This window comes from Felis catus, chromosome X, assembly GCF_018350175.1.
Source record: "Felis catus isolate Fca126 chromosome X, F.catus_Fca126_mat1.0, whole genome shotgun sequence".
NCBI classification, from domain to species: Eukaryota; Metazoa; Chordata; class Mammalia; order Carnivora; family Felidae; genus Felis; species Felis catus.
In genome coordinates, this window is record NC_058386.1 from 25,070,927 (window position 1) to 25,089,841 (window position 18,915).

The window sequence follows — 18,915 nt, forward strand, 5'->3', positions numbered from 1 at the left end:
TCTTCTAAATCAATGTATACCTGATTTAGAGACACTAATCTTTGAAGGTAATAAAGTGACTCTTGCTAAAAGAAAAAAAAAAAAAAAAGAAAAAAAACAGCTTTCAAATGGAGGTACCTGAGTTCCCAGAGATGTGGAGAAGGTATGAAAATTCTTAGAATTAATTACAAACTTTTCAGCCGTTTAAAATATAACGTTAGAAGCTTTTGGTTTAGCTATTTAGAAATCTTTTCTCTATTTTTCAGTTATTTTACTTGCTACAGAAATTTTGTGTTTTCCATGCAGGAATGCAGGACAAAAACATGGAGGCCAAGTATTGTGTTCAAAAGAGATACACTGCTTATAAGAGAAGTCAGGGAAGATGACATTGGAAATTACACCTGTGAATTAAAATATGGAGGCTTTGTCGTGAGAAGAACTACTGAATTAACTGTTACAGGTAATCACAGTCTTCAGTATTTCATGTGCAAGTAATGAAGTCGAGTTTTATGCTACTTATTGGTTTTTTCAAATCTGTGCACTGAAAGAAGTACTTAACCAAATGCTAAGTGGACTCCTGTAGGTGACATTTATTCCTGCTTGCTTTTAAATCATCTTGTGCTGAAATGCATTTGAAAGGTTAAAGAAAATATGCTTAGGGAATTATAGAAATGTTAGCTTTTGAAAGTACTTGAAATAATGAGTTTACAATTTCAGAAAATTATGCTTATATTTTGTAATGGTATCATTTTTTAGAAACATTTTCCCAAGTGTTAAAATAGAATATATGAAATCTATCTCTGTCTTCCTGTCTTGCTCCAGATCAGAAAATTTACTATTTTCTTCACTTATTGCTCTATAAATCTGATGTATGTGTTCTCATGAACTTGAAAATAACATAATTTCAGGTGTAATAATTGAATAATTATATGAGATGCAGCAATTGGTGTCATTCCTCTCTCTGGTTGCTAAGACAGAAGGACATGAGCACAAGATTTAGAACTCTGTAATCATGAGTCTGCAGCTCCCTGGTCTCATGACCATATTGGAATCACCACAACCTTCACCGTATCAGTTTCTTCATGTACCAAATGGCAATTATAAAACTTGCCTTGTTTATTTCATAGGATTTTTGCAAGGATCTAATGAGGTAAGGTATGTGAAATCAGTTTGCATAATATAGAATTATATCCAAATGTGCGTTTTGGTCATTTTATGTCATGTAATATATTATCTTCATGCCTTTTTTTTTACTTGATGGTTTACTTCTCTAAGAGTGGTCCCAAGAGAAAAAACAGGGGAAAACAAGAGCAATATTAGGAGTTAAAGAAATTATTCTCATCTTGTTTAGAAAGGTTCTTTTGGTAACTTTTTGTACAATCATATTTATGAAACATATAGAAGTAAGTGTACAAGGGATATTATATACTTTTAAGAGATTTTCATGTGTTCATTGATTCACTTAGTATAGTTTTCGTATATGAAGAGAGCTTAGTGGTAGTGACCTTCATCTTATAATCATTGCCTTTTCTTTCGTATCTTGAGATTATCATATATTTTGACTTAAAAACTATAATTCAATCTATAAAATTCATTTGATGAATATTAATTATTCTTATCTAAATACAATTTTACTTAAATAAATCAGGTGCTCTTTAGTAATGCCTTTGGTAAACATTAGACCTAGTAAATAACTGACACTTGCAATATATGATATATTTAAATAGTAAACACACATTCACTCTTGTATTATGTATGAATGGTATGCATGGGTATAATCTATAACTAGTTTGGTTTTCAGTTTTGCTGTGTTTAATAGGTCTTTGTAGAGAAAATCACAATTAACAGTTTATCTTCCTGTCTGTTTAATGGAAGAGTGAAAAACGTAACTTTATACTTGGGTTTTCTTTACAATAGATATTGAGGTTTTATTTATTTTTTGCTTTCAATCTATACTGAAGTAGATTTTCCAAGAGTAGGTATAGAGACAAGGAATTTGAAAATATAATGAAAAAACATCTATTCCCTAAAGAATGTCAAATATACTTCTAGTCTTTATTCTTTGGATTATAGAACTCATCCTTGGTAAACACATCTCTTCCCTTTCTAGAAACATTAGGACGCCAAACCACTATTTAGAAAGAGGTGATTAAAAAAAAATCTCAGAGACTGGAAACTGGGTCCCAAATGGTGAAATCACTTAAATGAGGCTATTTTGTATAACGAGTAATAGAATCATTTTCTCCTAAATGCTACTCAGGGCTACTATATTTTCCTAACTCTATTTCTAAAGACAATATTGTCTAATTGTCTATTGTCTAAAGACAAATATCTTGTCTTTACTTGAAAAGAGTGAGTAGTTATTCTGTATTATCCAAGAGGAAGTAGATAAAAGTTTTAACGGAAGTTTTCATTCAACTCATAATCCTGAATACTTCTAATTTAAGTGGCCTTACCTGTGACATTGATTTGGGTAAAAAAATATAAAGCCAAGTTTGCCTATATATGAAGTTTTGGATGAATGGGGGAGTTGCATGACCTATAATTAAAATAGGATGTATTAAAATGCATCTTTTATTAAAATAAAAGTCTATGACTTTTATATAAAAATGTTTTTTATAACATTGCTTTAGTGTGACACCATAGCACATTTACTTTGCCTGTAACCAAATTAAAGAACGATTCTTAGAACCCAAATTATATCTGTCACTAAAGCAGCAAAGGTGGGCTGTTCTCTGGATCATAATTAACCAGTGTTTTGTAGCTTGATTTTCTGCAAATCATGATTATATTGTACTTGATGTAAATATTATGCACAGCATGATATCATTTAATTTTAGTGCATCTGCATTAGCTGATGATAAGCAAATATTTTGAAGTGTTTTAGAACATGCTTCTTTAAAATAAGAAAGAATTCTGCATGTGAAGCGGAAAGGAAATTTCTAGTTTCATAAGGTGGCTAAATGTGCAGGCAATATTGTGAAATTTTTTTAAATGTTTTATTTACTTTTGAGGGGGGGCCAGAGTATGAGGGGGGTAGGGGCAGAGAGAGAGGGAGACGTGGAATCCCAAGCAGGCTTCAGGTTCTGAGCTGTCAGCACAGAGCCCGACACAGGGCTCGAACTCACGGACTACGAGATCATGACCTCAGCCGAAGTCAGATGCTTAACTGACTGAGCCACCCAGGTGCCCCAATATTAGGAAATCTTTCACTTATTAAAAGTGCATGTGTCTACTTAAGTGAAGTAGTGCTTCAGGAAAACAGACCACAGGGATAAAATAATAAACCTGCTTATCACTTTGGGTATACTTTCAACATTATTATTTTGTTAAATTCAAGGTGTTTTTAGCTTCAATCTGTATCGTCTATGCTCTTCTGTAAGCCTCAGCCACACTGAAGTTTTTACTGTTCTCCAAATATCCTCCCTCTGAGCCCCTCTACCTGGTTCGCTCCCTGTGGAATGCTTTTTCTTACGCGTTGTCACAGAGCTGATTGTTACCCTTTCTTCAGGGCACAACTCACATGTTCCCTTTGTTTTGAGGCCCGTCATTCTTCATGCCTTCATAGCACTTTTAGAATCCCCACTGCAGCCCTTACACATTGCACTGTAACTGTTGACACTCCTGTTCTTCCACAAGAACATGAGCTACTTACAAAGGGATGTCTTCTTTTTAATAAGCATTTTATTTGAGACCAGTTTTACATTTACAGGAAAATTATGAAGACATTAGAGAGAGATCCTATATACCCTACATCCAGTTGATGTAGGATTAAGAGGTGGGGTGGAGGGGATTAAGGAGTGCACTTGTCATGATGAGCACAGGGTGATGTATGGAACTGTTGAATTACTGCATTGTGCACCTGAAAGGAATATAATGCTGTATGTTAACTAACTGGAATTAAAATAAAAACTTTATTTTTTTTAAATTCATCCATGTTATTTCATTTATCTGTCATTGATTTATTACTTTTATGCTATAATATTCTGTTACATGAATATCTCCCAGTTTATTGATAGGGTTGTTTTCATATTTTTTTAATGTAAGTGATATTATCATTAACCATCTCCTACGCGTGCGCACACACACACGCACTGTTCATTTTGCCTAATAGTAGGCATTTATGTAGAATTTTTACCTAGGAGTGGATTAGCTTATTCAGGGTGTGTATGTTTTTAAATGTACTAGATATTTCTTGGATTGCTTTGGTAATGGGCCAACCCAACTAAATGAAATGAGAGGAGGAGGGGAGTAGTACTCCAAAGAAAAGTTGAGGTGCCCAAAGAAGGGGAAAAATATTCAAGGAATATAAAGAAGAGATGTCCAGTACTTCTAAAGAGTATGATTTCTTAAACATTGTAAAATGTGGTTTGATGTTCATAAAAATCTATTGTGGGTGTTATAACCATTTTCCATACTTCAATATTGCTAAATAAAAATGTGAAAATGTTCAAATTTGTTTTCATATAAATTTCTATATCTGAGGATTCCTTACACTAAACTCTAACTCATACTCAGACCGTAGCTTTGACACTGATCCCCTGCCGGATTATTTGCGAGGATGGGGAAAATGTTGTGTCCAGAGATGGTCCATAATAGACCTAGTAATTCCAAAATAATTTAGACCAGCTTGGCTCTTTGTACAATAGTCCCTATTTAGATTTAAAAAATACAGACGTGGGGCGCCTGGGTGGCGCAGTCGGTTAAGCGTCCGACTTCAGCCAGGTCACGATCTCGCAGTCCGTGAGTTCGAGCCCCGCGTCAGGCTCTGGGCTGATGGCTCAGAGCCTGGAGCCTGTTTCCGATTCTGTGTCTCCCTCTCTCTCTGCCCCTCCCCCGTTCATGCTCTGTCTCTCTCTGTCCCAAAATAAAATAAACGTTGAAAAAAAAAATTAAAAAAAAATACAGATGTAAGTTATGATACGTTGTTTTGAATTTGTTACATCTGAGGAAAAAATTACACACTATATAGATTTTTTTCCCTAGAAGTATTGATTAAATTATATGATATTCCCTTTCATCTCGTTAATACTTATTTTTTCTTCTGGCTGAAACATTTTTCTGGAGGTTTTAGAAGAAAGATTAAGAACAAAATAACACCATGTTTCCAGCAAAAAATTTGAAATGAGTCAGACTAGTAGAAAAGCCATTTAATTTGTAGGGCTAGATCATTAAGTGAAGTACTGGTTAAAAAAATGGATTGTTACATCAGGAAAAGAAATTCCCAACAAAATGCAGTAGTCAGCAAAAACAGAGAAGTGAAGAAAAGAATACTGACTTGAGAAAAAAACACAAAAACAATGAAGTGACTGCTACAAGGATGTGATGGTTTTAGTAGCATTTTTTAACTTGGTTTAACATTTTTAACAGAGTTAATGTAGCATTATATTTAAACTACTTCCCAATCAACCAGAGGTTGAAGATATGCTCTCAAAAAGTACATCTTCCTCCTCTTTTTATAGATGAGGAAGCTGAGGCAAAGAAAGGTTAAGTGGCTTTATCACAAAGCATCATGCTGAGAAATTTAGGAATAAAATTTAATTTCCTGAACTTCAGTTTATGATTTACTCTACTGGATAATTAATAGACAGGCGTTGTATTTTTCATATGAGCTCTGCTGATCACTATGAAAGATTTATCATTTAAGTTCAACTGAAACACATTTTATTATGAGTCCTTTAATTCTTCTGTTACTGATGTAATTAAATGGTGCTTCTGTAGCGAAGCCCAGGGGCGCTCAGTGATTCCTTTTATTTATTTATTTTTCCTTAACAAACAGTTCCTTTTATCTTCCCTTTTAAACAACTATTTTTACCGACACATTTCATAGCCTCATGTGTGCTCTACTGACTGTAACCTAACAAGAATTGATGAAATTGATAACACGAATTGATAAATTCCAGACTTGACTTTGTGTGTTCAGTAATCAGTGTGCTAGGACTTATGCCCACAACAACCATCACATATATTATTTTTTATAAAATGAATCATATTACAGATAGTCTTAGCTGTTTTTCTGCCATATTTTGCAGCTCAAAAATCATTTAGATTAATTCAGAGTTTTGAATTCAAAGAGGTTAAAGCTGATCAATATAGTGAAACTGAGTTTAATCATTTTGGCTGTCCAATCCTGATGTGGATTTCAGTACCTAGAGCAAAAGACCTCTCTTATGAGTATTTTCTAATGATAACTCTGCTGACACTAATTACCTTAATTTATTGTTTGATCGCTCACTATATTGAGTGAATTGCCAAAATGTATTAATCAAGCAAATATTTAATGTCAAGGCATGGTAACTTTGAATAAAAAGTATGATGTTTTTACTCTTAAGCAGAAAATGTTGTAGGATATTTTAAAATATATCAATAGCAAATTTGGGATGTGCCATTTCTAGCCATGGGGGAAAATAAGGCTTTATTCCTCTGGATAATTTCCATCAATATAAGCAATAATAAACATTAGTAATCACAATAGTTAATGCTGTTTACTATGTGCCAGGATCTGTTCTAAGTTCTTATTTATAATTATTCATTGAATCCACATAACCTCAATTTACTCACCCTTAAAAACTTTTCAGGTGCTTTCTGTGCACCTGCTATTCTAGATTTTATAAATTACACTTGAAAAGCATTCGTTTTTTTCGTTGCTCACTGAGTGGCCTCCAGCCAGGGCCTCAATTGAGCCTGGGTCAGGATAGCATTTAAAAAAAAAACAGAAACAAAAACAAAAAACAAAGCCATATGACATCCCTAAGAATGTCAAATACTAGAATCCATAGATACAGGTTATAAATTAGCCATGCCTAAAAGGATGAGTGACATTTTAAAACCCTAAAAGAATGATGCCATTTTTGGTTCTGTGTGCGAGTGTCCATATTAAGAATGCTCAATCAGCAGTACAACCTACCCCATATCTATGTTTTGATTTGATTGAATGTTATGGCCTACTTTTTGGTGTTGTATTGTTGCCTGACATAGTTTATCAGCAAGAGCTAGCCTTTGATTTCTTGCTGCTTTTGAAAGCACTGGATTTGCAGTGTACTAGAATGTTTTCATTATGATGACCTTACCAGTGCAATCCTTTGGACTGCTTGCCTATGAGAAATGGTACAATCTTCCTGTCCCCAGCCATCCCTCTGGTCTGATCCGAGTATGAGAGCTGTACAGCTCCTGGCCTTGCAGACCACTAACCAAACTCATACCTACCTCATTGGGAAAGAAACAGATACTTTTTCTTTGACTCCTAACCATATGGCAGTCACTATGCAGAATGATTTATAGGCTTTATTATCTACATTTTACCAAGGATGCAATTCAAAGTACATGAATTTATAATTTTAAATACAAATCATCATCATCTTTTCTAATTAAGTTCCATTCTTTTATTTGCTCGAAGAGCTGACCAATAAATATTCTTTCATAGAATGGTTAGCTTAGAGGTTAATTAGAGAAATGTCTGGAACTGCGCTGTCCAATACAGTGGACATTAGCAACATGTGATTATTGAGCACTTGAAATGTGACTAGACTGGACTTAACTGTGCTGTAAGGATAAAATATATACCAGATTTCAAAGACTTTGTATGAGAAAATAATGCACAATATATAATTTGTAACTTTGTATTGATTACATATTGAAGTTGTAATATTTGGTTAAATACAAAATATTACTAAATTAATTTTACCTATTTTTACTTTTTATTATTTTTTTTAAATTTTTTTTTCAACGTTTTTTTTATTTATTTTTGGGACAGAGAGAGACAGAGCATGAATGGGGGAGGGGCAGAGAGAGAGGGAGACACAGAATCGGAAACAGGCTCCAGGCTCCGAGCCATCAGCCCAGAGCCTGACGTGGGGCTCAAACTCACGGACCGCGAGATCGTGACCTGGCTGAAGTCGGACGCTTAACCGACTGCGCCACCCAGGCGCCCCCTATTTTTACTTTTTAAAATGTAGCCACTACAAAACTGTTAATTTTATATGTCACTTGCCTTATATTGGTATTGGACAGCACTGCTCTAGAACGTGAATGTGATTGCTGTCTTGAAAAGTGTAAGGGGAAGGCACAGGACCCAGAACCTTGGGTGTAGTTCCATTGGTGGCTGTGTCACTCATGAGCTAAAAGACCTTGGCCAAATCACCTGACTTCACTAAGTGTAGTCGTAATGTTGAGACCGTGAATACCCACTCACAGTGCTATAGTAAGGAGTAAATTAGCCGAAACATGTGAAAGCAGGCTATAAAGAAATGTGGAAATGGAAGTGTCTACTCTCATGATTTGGTCTGATCTGTGAATCTTTACCTTTGCTTGTTTTAATTAGTGGAATGTTAATATTTATAATCCTAATCCAGTATTTCAAATGACATTATCATCAATACAAATCACTGAGTAGTACTCATTGATCACTAAGGAGTGATTTATATGTGTGGAGAAATCTCAAAAAGGTCATGATCTCACAGTTAGTGGGTTCAAGCCCCATGTTGGGTCTCTGCTGACAGCTCAGAGCCTGGATCCTGCTTCAGATTCTGTGTCTCCCTCTTTCTCTCTGCCACACTCCTGCTCACACACACTCTCTGTCTCATCAATAAATATTTAAAAAAATAAAAAAAGAGAATTGGGAAAATTCACAATAATGAAAAAGCAACTAGAAGTTATTGCACTAAAAATACATCAAGTAAAGGTTTCATCATGATTTAGAAGGTTTTATTTTTTTTAATTGTTTACTGCTACATGACAGTATGTTTACATTTTCCACATATCCTTTCTACATAAGTGAGGAGATTCAATTTATAGCTCTATGAATTTAGCATTTGACAATGGTTCCTAGACAACTCATTGCTCAATACTGGGAGAGATTGCTGGTGCTATCTTCTTTGGAGGTTTTTAAAATAAGATAGATTTGGAGCACATGGGTGACTCAGTCGGTTCAGCGTCGGACTCCTGATTTCATCTCGGGTCATGATCTCACAGCCTCGTGGGTTTGAGCCCCACATCGGGCTCTGTGCTGATGGTGTGGAACCTGCTTGGGATTCTCTCCCCCCTCCACTCTCTCTCTGCCCCTCCTCCACTTGCACTGTCTCTGTCTCTCTCAAAATAAATAAATAAAGTTTTAAGAAAAATATGATCAGTTCCCCTCTGAGGTATGTGTAGGCATAGACAAGCTGGAGGAAGGTCATGGAGACTCTAGTGATTTTTCATTATGCTCATTATTTTAGTACTCACATTTTTCAAAGATATTTTATGGTTTAAAAACCAGGAAGCAATTAAGAAAATCAAAATATTAGGGTTTGATATGACAACTTAATAACTACACAATGAGATTTTTGAATGATGAATGTTTATTTTCAAAAGATTTTAACTATTTGGAAGAGCTTTTATTATCTTCACACTCTGAACAGGTCCACTAGGTATACAGTATTCCAGGGTTCTAACTTGTCTCTCCTACAATTTTGAAGTCTCTTTCTTGGTAAAATCAAGAGGTAACTCTTCAAAGTAACTTGCAATTGATGTGGATATTGTGTAATACATATTTAAAAGAATTTTTAGAACTACCTATGAGAAAACCACATAGAAATAGAATTGGTTTTATTCATGTCAAAATATATGGCTTTTGCATAAGAGGAATTAATGTTTTCATTTCTTAAAATGCTTGACCAAAGCTTTTAGTCATTATGTTAGCATCTGTTGTTCCATCTGGAAGACCTAAAAAATCCAATGAATTATAAATGGACAGTTCAACATGAATATGCAAATTAAAGACATTTTATGAATTCTATGTAAGATGTAAAAAATAGTTTACTCTTGCCTTAACTAGAAGATCTTACTATATATTTCTTAATCATCTGTTGGGTTCAGCCTTGGGTTCTACTCCAATATATCAACTATGACTTCTTGGGATGTAAACACCACAGATTCATTATGAACTTCATAGACTTTATTTCAAATTATACAGTATAATTTGCTTATCAGGGAAATAAAAAAATACAAATTTACATGTAAGAAGTATTATTTTATTTATTTATTTATTTATTTATTTATTTATTTATTTATTTATTTTAATTTATTTTTTTTTATTTACATCCAAGTTAGTTAGCATATAGTGCAACAATGATTTCAGGAATAGATTCCTTCATGCCCCTTACTCATTTACCTCATCCCGCCTCCCATACCCCCTCCAGGAACCCTCTGTTTGTTCTCCATATTTAAGAGTCTCTTAAGTTTTGTCCCCCTCCCTGTTTTTATATTATTTTTGCTTCCCTTCCCATATGTTCATCTGTTTTGTCTCTTAAAGTTAAGAGGTATTATTTTAAATATAGAAGTACTATCAGTAGTCACTCCTGTGTTGTGGTGTCAACAGAAAATTATGGAATTTTTAATGAGTCCTTACTGTTAATGTTCCCTTAGAAAATTATGCTGTTTTCCATAATGCCATCTCTTGAAGGACACATTTGCTTTATTCACTAAACCTTGACACATACTCTAAATATGAATATAAATGCTACTGTTTCTATGCCCTGCTTTCTAAGTCTTGTGATTTCTATTATTTGTTTAAAATGTTTAGTTTTCAATATATCACTTAGGATCGCAAAGTACATACTGAGCTTTTTTTTTTAATTGAGGTTTGCTTTGTCAAATTAAGGATGAAAGAATGACGCTGAAACATATGTCCTTTTTTAAAAAAATGTAAAAATGCATTTTAAACTTTTTAAGTGAAACCATGGCTTCTGAATGTCACGAACATGTCACGTTTCTTTTATGCATCAACTTTTATGAGTCCCCGATTAAAAATATAACCTGAAAACAGAATGTTTCTACTTAGATATTGTTGCTATGGTGCTATTTAGCTAATCATATAACCCTTTCAGAATAATGAAACCAATAGCACTTGTCAACACCAAACATGAAGGATGGGAGTGAAATAGCAGAGATGTGAAAAATATCCATTAACATGAAAGCAATATGTTATGGGGGCAGCAAAGAGGTAGTAGGCTATTCACTGTTTACTGGTTGGCTATGACATTGCTAAAATTAGATTAAAGCAAAAAAGCTTAGTACAAATGTAATGAAATAGTTTTGATGATATTTTCCATTTGGGGCATATAATTAGATCCTTTTATATTAATCTAATTTCTCTCTGAGTTAAATAAACTGAATAGTCTTGACCTACCTTTTTTATATGCTTTTTTTTATTCAACAAAATCATTTGATAAACATTTTGTAAGAAATACAGTTACACTCAGAGCAACAATTGTGTACGTATACAAGCTATTTACACTGTATAAATGAATGTGCTCTATGGTTGTAAGATCTGCATTTATTATTTTAAATAAAGTTAGAAGTTATAGAGAATTTCTACGCTGGTACCATTCAATGTATAGATTGGAAATAACAGAGTCAAGAGGTTCTTTACCCCAAATGCTTAGAGAAGTGCTGTTTTTGATGGCAGACAAGAGGCTGAAACAAAGGTAAGACAGTGAGTTTGAAGAAGAGGTAACAGATCTGAAATATACCTAGGTGTATCTCACATAATATGATTAGTTGTTACATGTGAGTATTCATGGAGTGGGGGCCTGGTTTTTGTCTGGAGGATTTGAATTTTGAGGGATTTCAAGATAAGCCTGTTTGAAGAGAAGTATAATAGGTGGTTTTTGTTTGTTTTACTCCAAGTAACTAGTGACTTAAGTAACAAAGACATACATTATGTTTTCTTTTTTAACATTTTATTTTATTTTTTAAGACACAGAGAGGGATAGAGCACAATTAAGGGAGGGTCAGAGAGAGAGGGAGACACAGAATCCAAAGAAGGCTCCAGGTTCTGAGCTATCAGCACAGAGCCCAACCTGGGGTTTGAACCCACGAAAGCAAAATGATGAGCTGAGCTGAAGTCAGACACTTAACCGACTGAGCCACCCAGATGCCCCATGTATTATGTTCTCTAACAAGAATTCCAGAAGTAGATAAGGCCCAGGACTGGTAATTCAGCAGCTACAATGACATTATCAGGTACAGTTTTTTTTTTTTTTTCCTTTTTTGTCTTTCCTCTCTGCCATTCTCTGCAAATGACTTGACTTCTTCGCCTGGCTTCACAAATGGCATCATGTGTAGACCCCTGTGTCTACAGACAAAGAATTGGTCCATATTGTATTCCCTAAATAAGAGCAAGGTCCATTTTCCCAGAAGCTCCCAGAGCACACTTCCAACCACCATCCTATTGTTAAAAATTGCCCATGGATAAACCAATCACTAGAAAGGGGGCCAAGATCACTGTCAATATGACTGTTTATGACCATTCAAGATTCAACCCTACACGTAGAAGGTTCTCAGCCTCCCCATGAAGCACATGAGGACCTGGAGTAGGGTGAACACTATCAGGACAACAAGGATGGCAAGGATGGTGTGTGGGGGTGGGGTGGGGGAAGGGGTGGTTTGGAGAGGCTGCTAGATTTTGTGCCCAGAAAGTAGCAGTTAAGGTTTGGTAATGTTGGACTTGAGGTATCTATGGGATATCTGTTGGCAGGTTTTAGGAGATGATTGGAAATATGGGACAGAAAGGTGATAAGAATTTGGCATTGACACTTGAACCTATAACAGTGAATGGGATTATTCAGGAACAATGTATAGAGTAGAATGTTAGGTGTCAAAGGACAAAATGCCGCAAAGATAACAAAGATGTTGAGAAAAGGTGATTTTCCAGAGAAATAAAACTAGAGAGGCTGTTTTTATATGTGTGAAATACAGTTAAGTAAAAAAATACGAATTTGTTTGGTGGACTTTTCCATCCTCAGAAGTTCACCTAGGATCCCACATTTCTAATTCATAGGAATCCTAACATTTCCATGGTTTTTGTCTGTTTAATTTAGAAACATCTATAATGACCTGTTACTCTTACTCAAATCATTCCTCGTCATTGATTAAAGTCCAATTTAGTCTGAGAATTTGGTTTTGTTTGGCTCTACTCTGGTGTATAACCACATTCCTAGAAGATAATGGCAGAGGATTTCAGCAATTCACCTGTAGTAGTGGTTAAGTCTTACACTTGACTGCAGTTCTTGGAGTCACAGTTACCAATATACATGAAGCTCTGTGATATAAATGTATCAAGTATCCCATTAATTGGAATCTAAGATAGATTTTCATATACATGTTTCTGTACTTTGCCAAACAGTACTGGGTGGGAAAGAGTCTCCTTTCCTTCATATAGTTTGAGCTCTTGCTGGACAGCAGCTGCTCAGTCCGCAACTGTAGTTACCCCTTGATCGATGCAGGGATTAGGGGCAGGGCTTCGTATGTAGTCACAAATTTACCTGTCATGTTTGTGCGTTTTTTGTTCATTGAATTTCTTTGGTAAAAACAGTCTGCAGTCAAGGATTTCCTTTTTACTGCTTTTTTTTTTTTTTTGGAGTATAATTAAAATACAGTATAATGTTAGTTTCCGGTGTATAGTGTAATGATTCAGCAATTCTATACATTGCTCGGTGCTCATCATGATAAGGTACTCTTGGTCCCCTTCACCTGTTTTACCCATTCCAACCACCCACCTCCCCTCTGGCAACCCCAGTTTGTTGTCAGTATTTAAGATTCTGGATTTGTTGTTTATCTCGTTTTCTTTTTGTTTGTTTTGCTTCTTAAATTCCATGTGAGTTAAATCGTATGGTATTTGTATTTCTCTAATTTATTTCATTTAGTATTATACCCTGTAGGTCCATCCACATTATTGCAAATGGCAAAACCTCATTCTTGTTTATGGCTGAGTGTTACTCCATTGTGTATGTATACTACATCTCCTTTATCCATTTATCTACTGACGTACACTTGGGCTGCTTCTGTATATTGGCTGTTGTAAATAATGCTGCAGTAAACATTAGGGTGCATGTATCTTTTTGAATTAGTGTTTTCATTCTGTTTGCATAAATATCTAGTAGTGGAATTACTGGGTCATATGGTGATTCTTTAGTTGATTTTTTGAGGTCCTCCTTGCTGTTTTCCACAGTGACTGCACCAGTTTACATTACCACCAACAATATGTGAGGGTTCATTTTTTCCCACATCCTTACCAACACCTGTTTTGTTTTGTTTTGTTTTGTTTTTTTGTCTTTTTTTTGGCATTTTACAAACCTCCTTAATATCTGAGGTTTTTTCAATTTAAATTCAAGTTAGTTAACATGCAGTGTAGTCTTGGCTTCAGGAGTAGAACCCAGTGATTCATCACTTACATGTAACACCCATTGCTCATCCTGAAAAGTGCCCTCCTTAATGCCCATCACCCATTTAACTCACCCCACTCCCCCCTCACCCTCATCAACCCTCAGTTTGTTCTCTGTATTTAAGAGTCTCTTATCATTGGCCTCCCTCTCTGTTTTTATCTTATTTTTCCTTCCCTTCCCCTATGTTCTTCTCTTGTGTTTCTCAAATTCCACATATAGATGAACTCATACGATATTTGTCTTTCTCTGACTTACTGGTTTTAGCCTTTCTGAGAGGTGTGAGGTGATATCTCATTGTGGTTTTGATTTACATTTGTGTGGTCTGGTGATGTTGAGCATCTTTTCATCTGTCTATAGGCCATCTGAATGTCTTCTTGGGGAAAATGTCTACTCAGTTCCTCTGCCCATTTTTTAACTGGATTATTTCTATTTTTGGTGTGAGTTGTGTAAGTTCTTTATATATTTTGGATATTAACTTCTTATCAGATGTATCATTTGCACATATCTTCTCCCATTCTGTAGGCTGACCTCCTCTGCAGTCAAAAATTTGCATGTAACTTTTGACTCCCCAGAAACTTAACTACTAATAGCTTACTGTTGACTAAAAGCCTTACCAGTAATATAAATTGTCAATTAGCACATATTTTGTGTATGTATTGTATACTGTATTCCTATAATAAAGTAAGCTTGAGAAAAGAAAATCACAAGAAGATGGGGCATCTGGGTGACTCAGTCGATTAAGCATCCAACTCTAGATTTCAGCTGAGGTCATGGTCTCATGGTCATGAGATCGAGCCCCATGATGGGCTGTTTGCTGGACGTGGAGCCTGCTTAAGATTCTCTATTTCCCTCTCCCTCTGCTCCTCCCTTGCTCTCACTCTCTGTCTCTGGGAGAAAAAGAAAGAAAGAAAGAAAGAAAGAAAGAGAGAGAGAGAGAGAGAGAGAGAAAGAAAGAAAGAAAGAAAGAAAGAAAGAAAGAAAGAAAGAAAGAAAGAAAGAAAGAGAAAGACCCAAGAAGAAATATATTTATAGTACTTTAGTGTAAAAACTGTATGTACAAGTAGACCTGCGCCATTCAAACCTGTGGTGTTCATGAACTGTATACCTCCCAGCCCCTATTGCTTCTAGGTAAAGCCACATGACTAGTTCTCACCAATGAAGGGAAAGGAGGAACTGTCACTTCAGAGCCAAAGTAGTGAGGAAATGAATATTCTTTCTCCTGTTCTTACCACAGTAATTGCTTAGAGACAGAGAATGCCTAGGCCCCATTGGAGGGAAAGAGCTCTTATCTCTAAATCACATCATGGGCGAAAGCTAATCACTGACCAGAACAATTCTCATTGCATGCTTCTGTGAGTGAGAAATGACCATCATTTAAGTTAAACCGCTAAAATCCTGAGGTTTACTCTTACAGCTGCTAGCTTTTATCCTAAATAACACAGGCACATTTTGCTAATGCAAAGTCATTTGAATAAAAGATGATTATTGTCAAGTTATGAAAGATCTGAAAGGCAAACTGCTAAGCTGTACTCCCACTTTCCTGTCTGAATACCTCATTCTGTACTTATTCTCCATCTGCTTTGCACATCCATCAGATCTCTGCATGTTCAGAGTCTACCTGTCTTTCAAGGTGCAAATCAAAAACCCATCCCCTCCAGTCAGCCTTCAGTGCTTTCCTCCTAGTTCAGGACAGTCCCTTCTTCGCTAGAGGTCAGATTGCTTCTGACGTTGTTTCTTCTATGCTTATTTGGCTGTTGGGTTATATTGACACTCTTTTTCAATGGCCTCTAACTTACTTGAGGTAAGGCTTCATCTTGTCTATTTTGGTTTTATCAGTAATTCTGCATTATTTAGTACATAGTGTTAGATGATTAATGAGCAGTTTTTGAAATGTTGAATAAACAAAAGCTAAATTGGGTATGTATTTAATGAATGTATTCTAAATAATTCAGCTACATGTTATTTTAGTGTTAATCATAAACCTGTTATGTAAGTAATATTTTTACAGCTTTCAGCTTATACATAAAATAAGTTAAAATGTAACTATTTTGTTTAAAATTCTTTTTATAGTCATTATTATCAAATTAATCTATAATAATCCCAATGAGCTATAATAGCAGTTGTTTTCTTCATAGTAATTCAAATGATATCATTTTCTTTTAAAGTAAGCACAATATACTTTCTTATATAGGGTCAACTGAAGTGTTTTTAAAAGCTTGTAGAGTCTGGAGGTTCATTTACTTTTTTCCCCACTATTTTTATTTCAAGTTTCTATTTAAATTCCAGTTAGTTAACATATAGTGTAATAATGGTTTCAGGAGTAGAATTTAGTGACTCATCACTTAGATACAACACCCAGTGTTCATCCCAACGCATGTCCTCCTTAATGCCCATCACCCATTTAGCCCATCCATCACCAACTTCCTCCCATCAACCCTCAGTTTGTTCTTTATCATTAACAGTGTGTTTTCTGGTTTGCCTCTCTCTTTTTATTTTCCTATGTTCATCTGTTTCGTTTCTTAAATTCCACATATGAGTGAAATCGTATGGTATTCATTTTTCTCTGACTGACTTCACTTACCATAATACCCTCTAGATCCATCCATGCCATGGCAAATGGCAAGATTTCATTATTTTTTATGGCTGAGTAATATTCCATTGTGTGTGTATCTATCTAGTGTGTGCGTGTGTTTACCATATCTTCTTTATCCATTCATCAGTCAGTGGACATTTGTGCTCTTTCCATAATTTGGCTATTGTTGATAATGCTGCTGTAAACATCGGGATGTACCAATTCATTTATAAAACACATAGTAAAATAGTTTAAAGTTGGAATCTTCCAAACGTAATATGAAAAAATAAATAGAATACCGAAACAGCTTGGAAGACTAATGCCAACAGAAGACATACCCCCTAAAAAGAAGAGGATAACAGAAAAATAAATAAATACATTTGAGAAAGGAAGTACAAAGGGAGGAGAGAGAGTGAAAAAGAAAAATATGCCTGGTCTTCTTGTAGAGGGAGTGTTTCTTAAGCATTAATCTTGGAGAGTAAGAGAAAGAGAAAGAGAGGGAAAGGGAAAGGAAGAGAGGGAAGGAAGGAAGGAAGCATTTGTTACTAAGCTGTCTCTTTGCAGCATTATCTGTAAGGTGCAATATTAGAAATACTTTAAATGTTTACAAAGTGAAAAGGAAAGGGACTTATCAATTATGTGAGGTAGTGCCATATAGTGGAAAGAGTCTGGATCAGAGCAAGGTGACGTTACATTATGGTCCTGTTTCCAACCTGGTTTAGGCCAATATTTTTAACCCAGACTTGTATCTTAGGGAACTCTATGACTCCTTCCAGGGCTAAAGTTTTCTAATGCAATACAACGTTTAACAGTTAACGCTATTCTGATATTTGCAAGTTTCCTGAATAGCATCTCTTCATCGTGTGGGGGAGGGCAACGCTATTCTTAAAAGAACAGAATCTCCAAAAGCCAATAAACCATTACTGTTCTTTCAAGAAATGCTTATTGTGTGGATACTAATCTAAACCAGGATTTTTTTGTTGTTCCTAAAATGATACCATGGGCAAGTTAACTATTCACAGTTACTTCCTTTAGTCTAACTCAAATTGTGATGAGAGTTGAATTATATTTAGGCACCCAGCACAGTACATAGCATGTAATAGACTCTCGAGAAAAGCTTGTTTCCTCCCTCTGGCATATAAAATATAAAAGAACAACCAAATGAAAAACTAAAAGCAGCAATAAGTTAGCTACATGTCTATCCTTGTACCGAGGGGTTGTTTGACACCAGAATGGTCACAGTCAGTTTTCATTACTGTGATACAAACTGTAATAAAATTATATTTAAAGAATTATATAAGAGAGAAAAAATCAGTTAGTATTCCCTGGTTAATTTCAGACATAATAATTATGTAAGTTGGCTGTTAGTAAGTAAACATCTCTTTAATGCAGATGAAAAGAGGATTGTGCTGCTGCTTTTTATGATGATGATGAAAACTAGCCTTTATGAATGCCTTCTGTATGCATGATTATAAGTACTTTGTATATTTTTTCTGATTTAAACTGTATCATACATGACATAATAGTTTAAAGTCACCTGTTTGTTGACTGCGTTTTACTGTCTACTGCCATTTGATGGATTCTGTAGATGTACTAAGTCCATTCTTCATTTCCTTTATAAAAACCAAGTTATTATTTGTGTAATGTTCTAAGCACTATGATAAATCAAAGAATGAAATAGGCAGAGATCTCCTGGGGCAGTTGCATTGAGCAGAAGAGATAAATTATGCATGTAATAAGATGCAAAATAAAAAGTGCAGTGTGAAAGAAATGGATCATAAACAGTGGTAGGAATTCTGGGGTGGTCATAGAAAGTTTCCTGAACAAGTGGAATTTGAAGTTCTCCTTCAGGGAGAGCAAGAATTTGAATATGAAGGTGCTAAAAATTTTTTTTTTAATCTGAACTTGATAAGGACTTTCTTTAGATGAATTATTACAAAGAGTGGGGCAGTTGCAATAGAAGGAGGACTATTGTGATAGAGAGACCATTTTGACCATAAGACCTGCACACCTCTCAGGGATTAGGCAAAAAGACTTTTTCTTTTACATAGAGGAGAAAACAGAGCTAGCAAGAACAGGGTGTAGGGAGGTGGTGTGAACAGAAATGGCATGATGGGAAAGCAGATCAGAGAAGGTTTTACCCTGAGGCCAGCCTACACT

At 35.2% G+C, this 18,915-nt stretch overlaps 1 protein-coding gene across 3 annotated transcripts in view; it reads left to right on the plus strand.

Moving 5' to 3' along the window:
- The window catches only part of IL1RAPL1 (interleukin 1 receptor accessory protein like 1), a 1,343,469-nt gene that overhangs the window by 809,694 nt on the left and 514,860 nt on the right, over positions 1–18,915 (plus strand). For all 3 annotated transcript variants that reach the window (XM_045050816.1, XM_045050814.1, XM_045050815.1), the window contains one exon: positions 286–439. In XM_045050816.1, the coding sequence (XP_044906751.1) occupies positions 286–439 (154 nt within the window). The remainder of the gene's footprint in view (positions 1–285; positions 440–18,915) is intronic.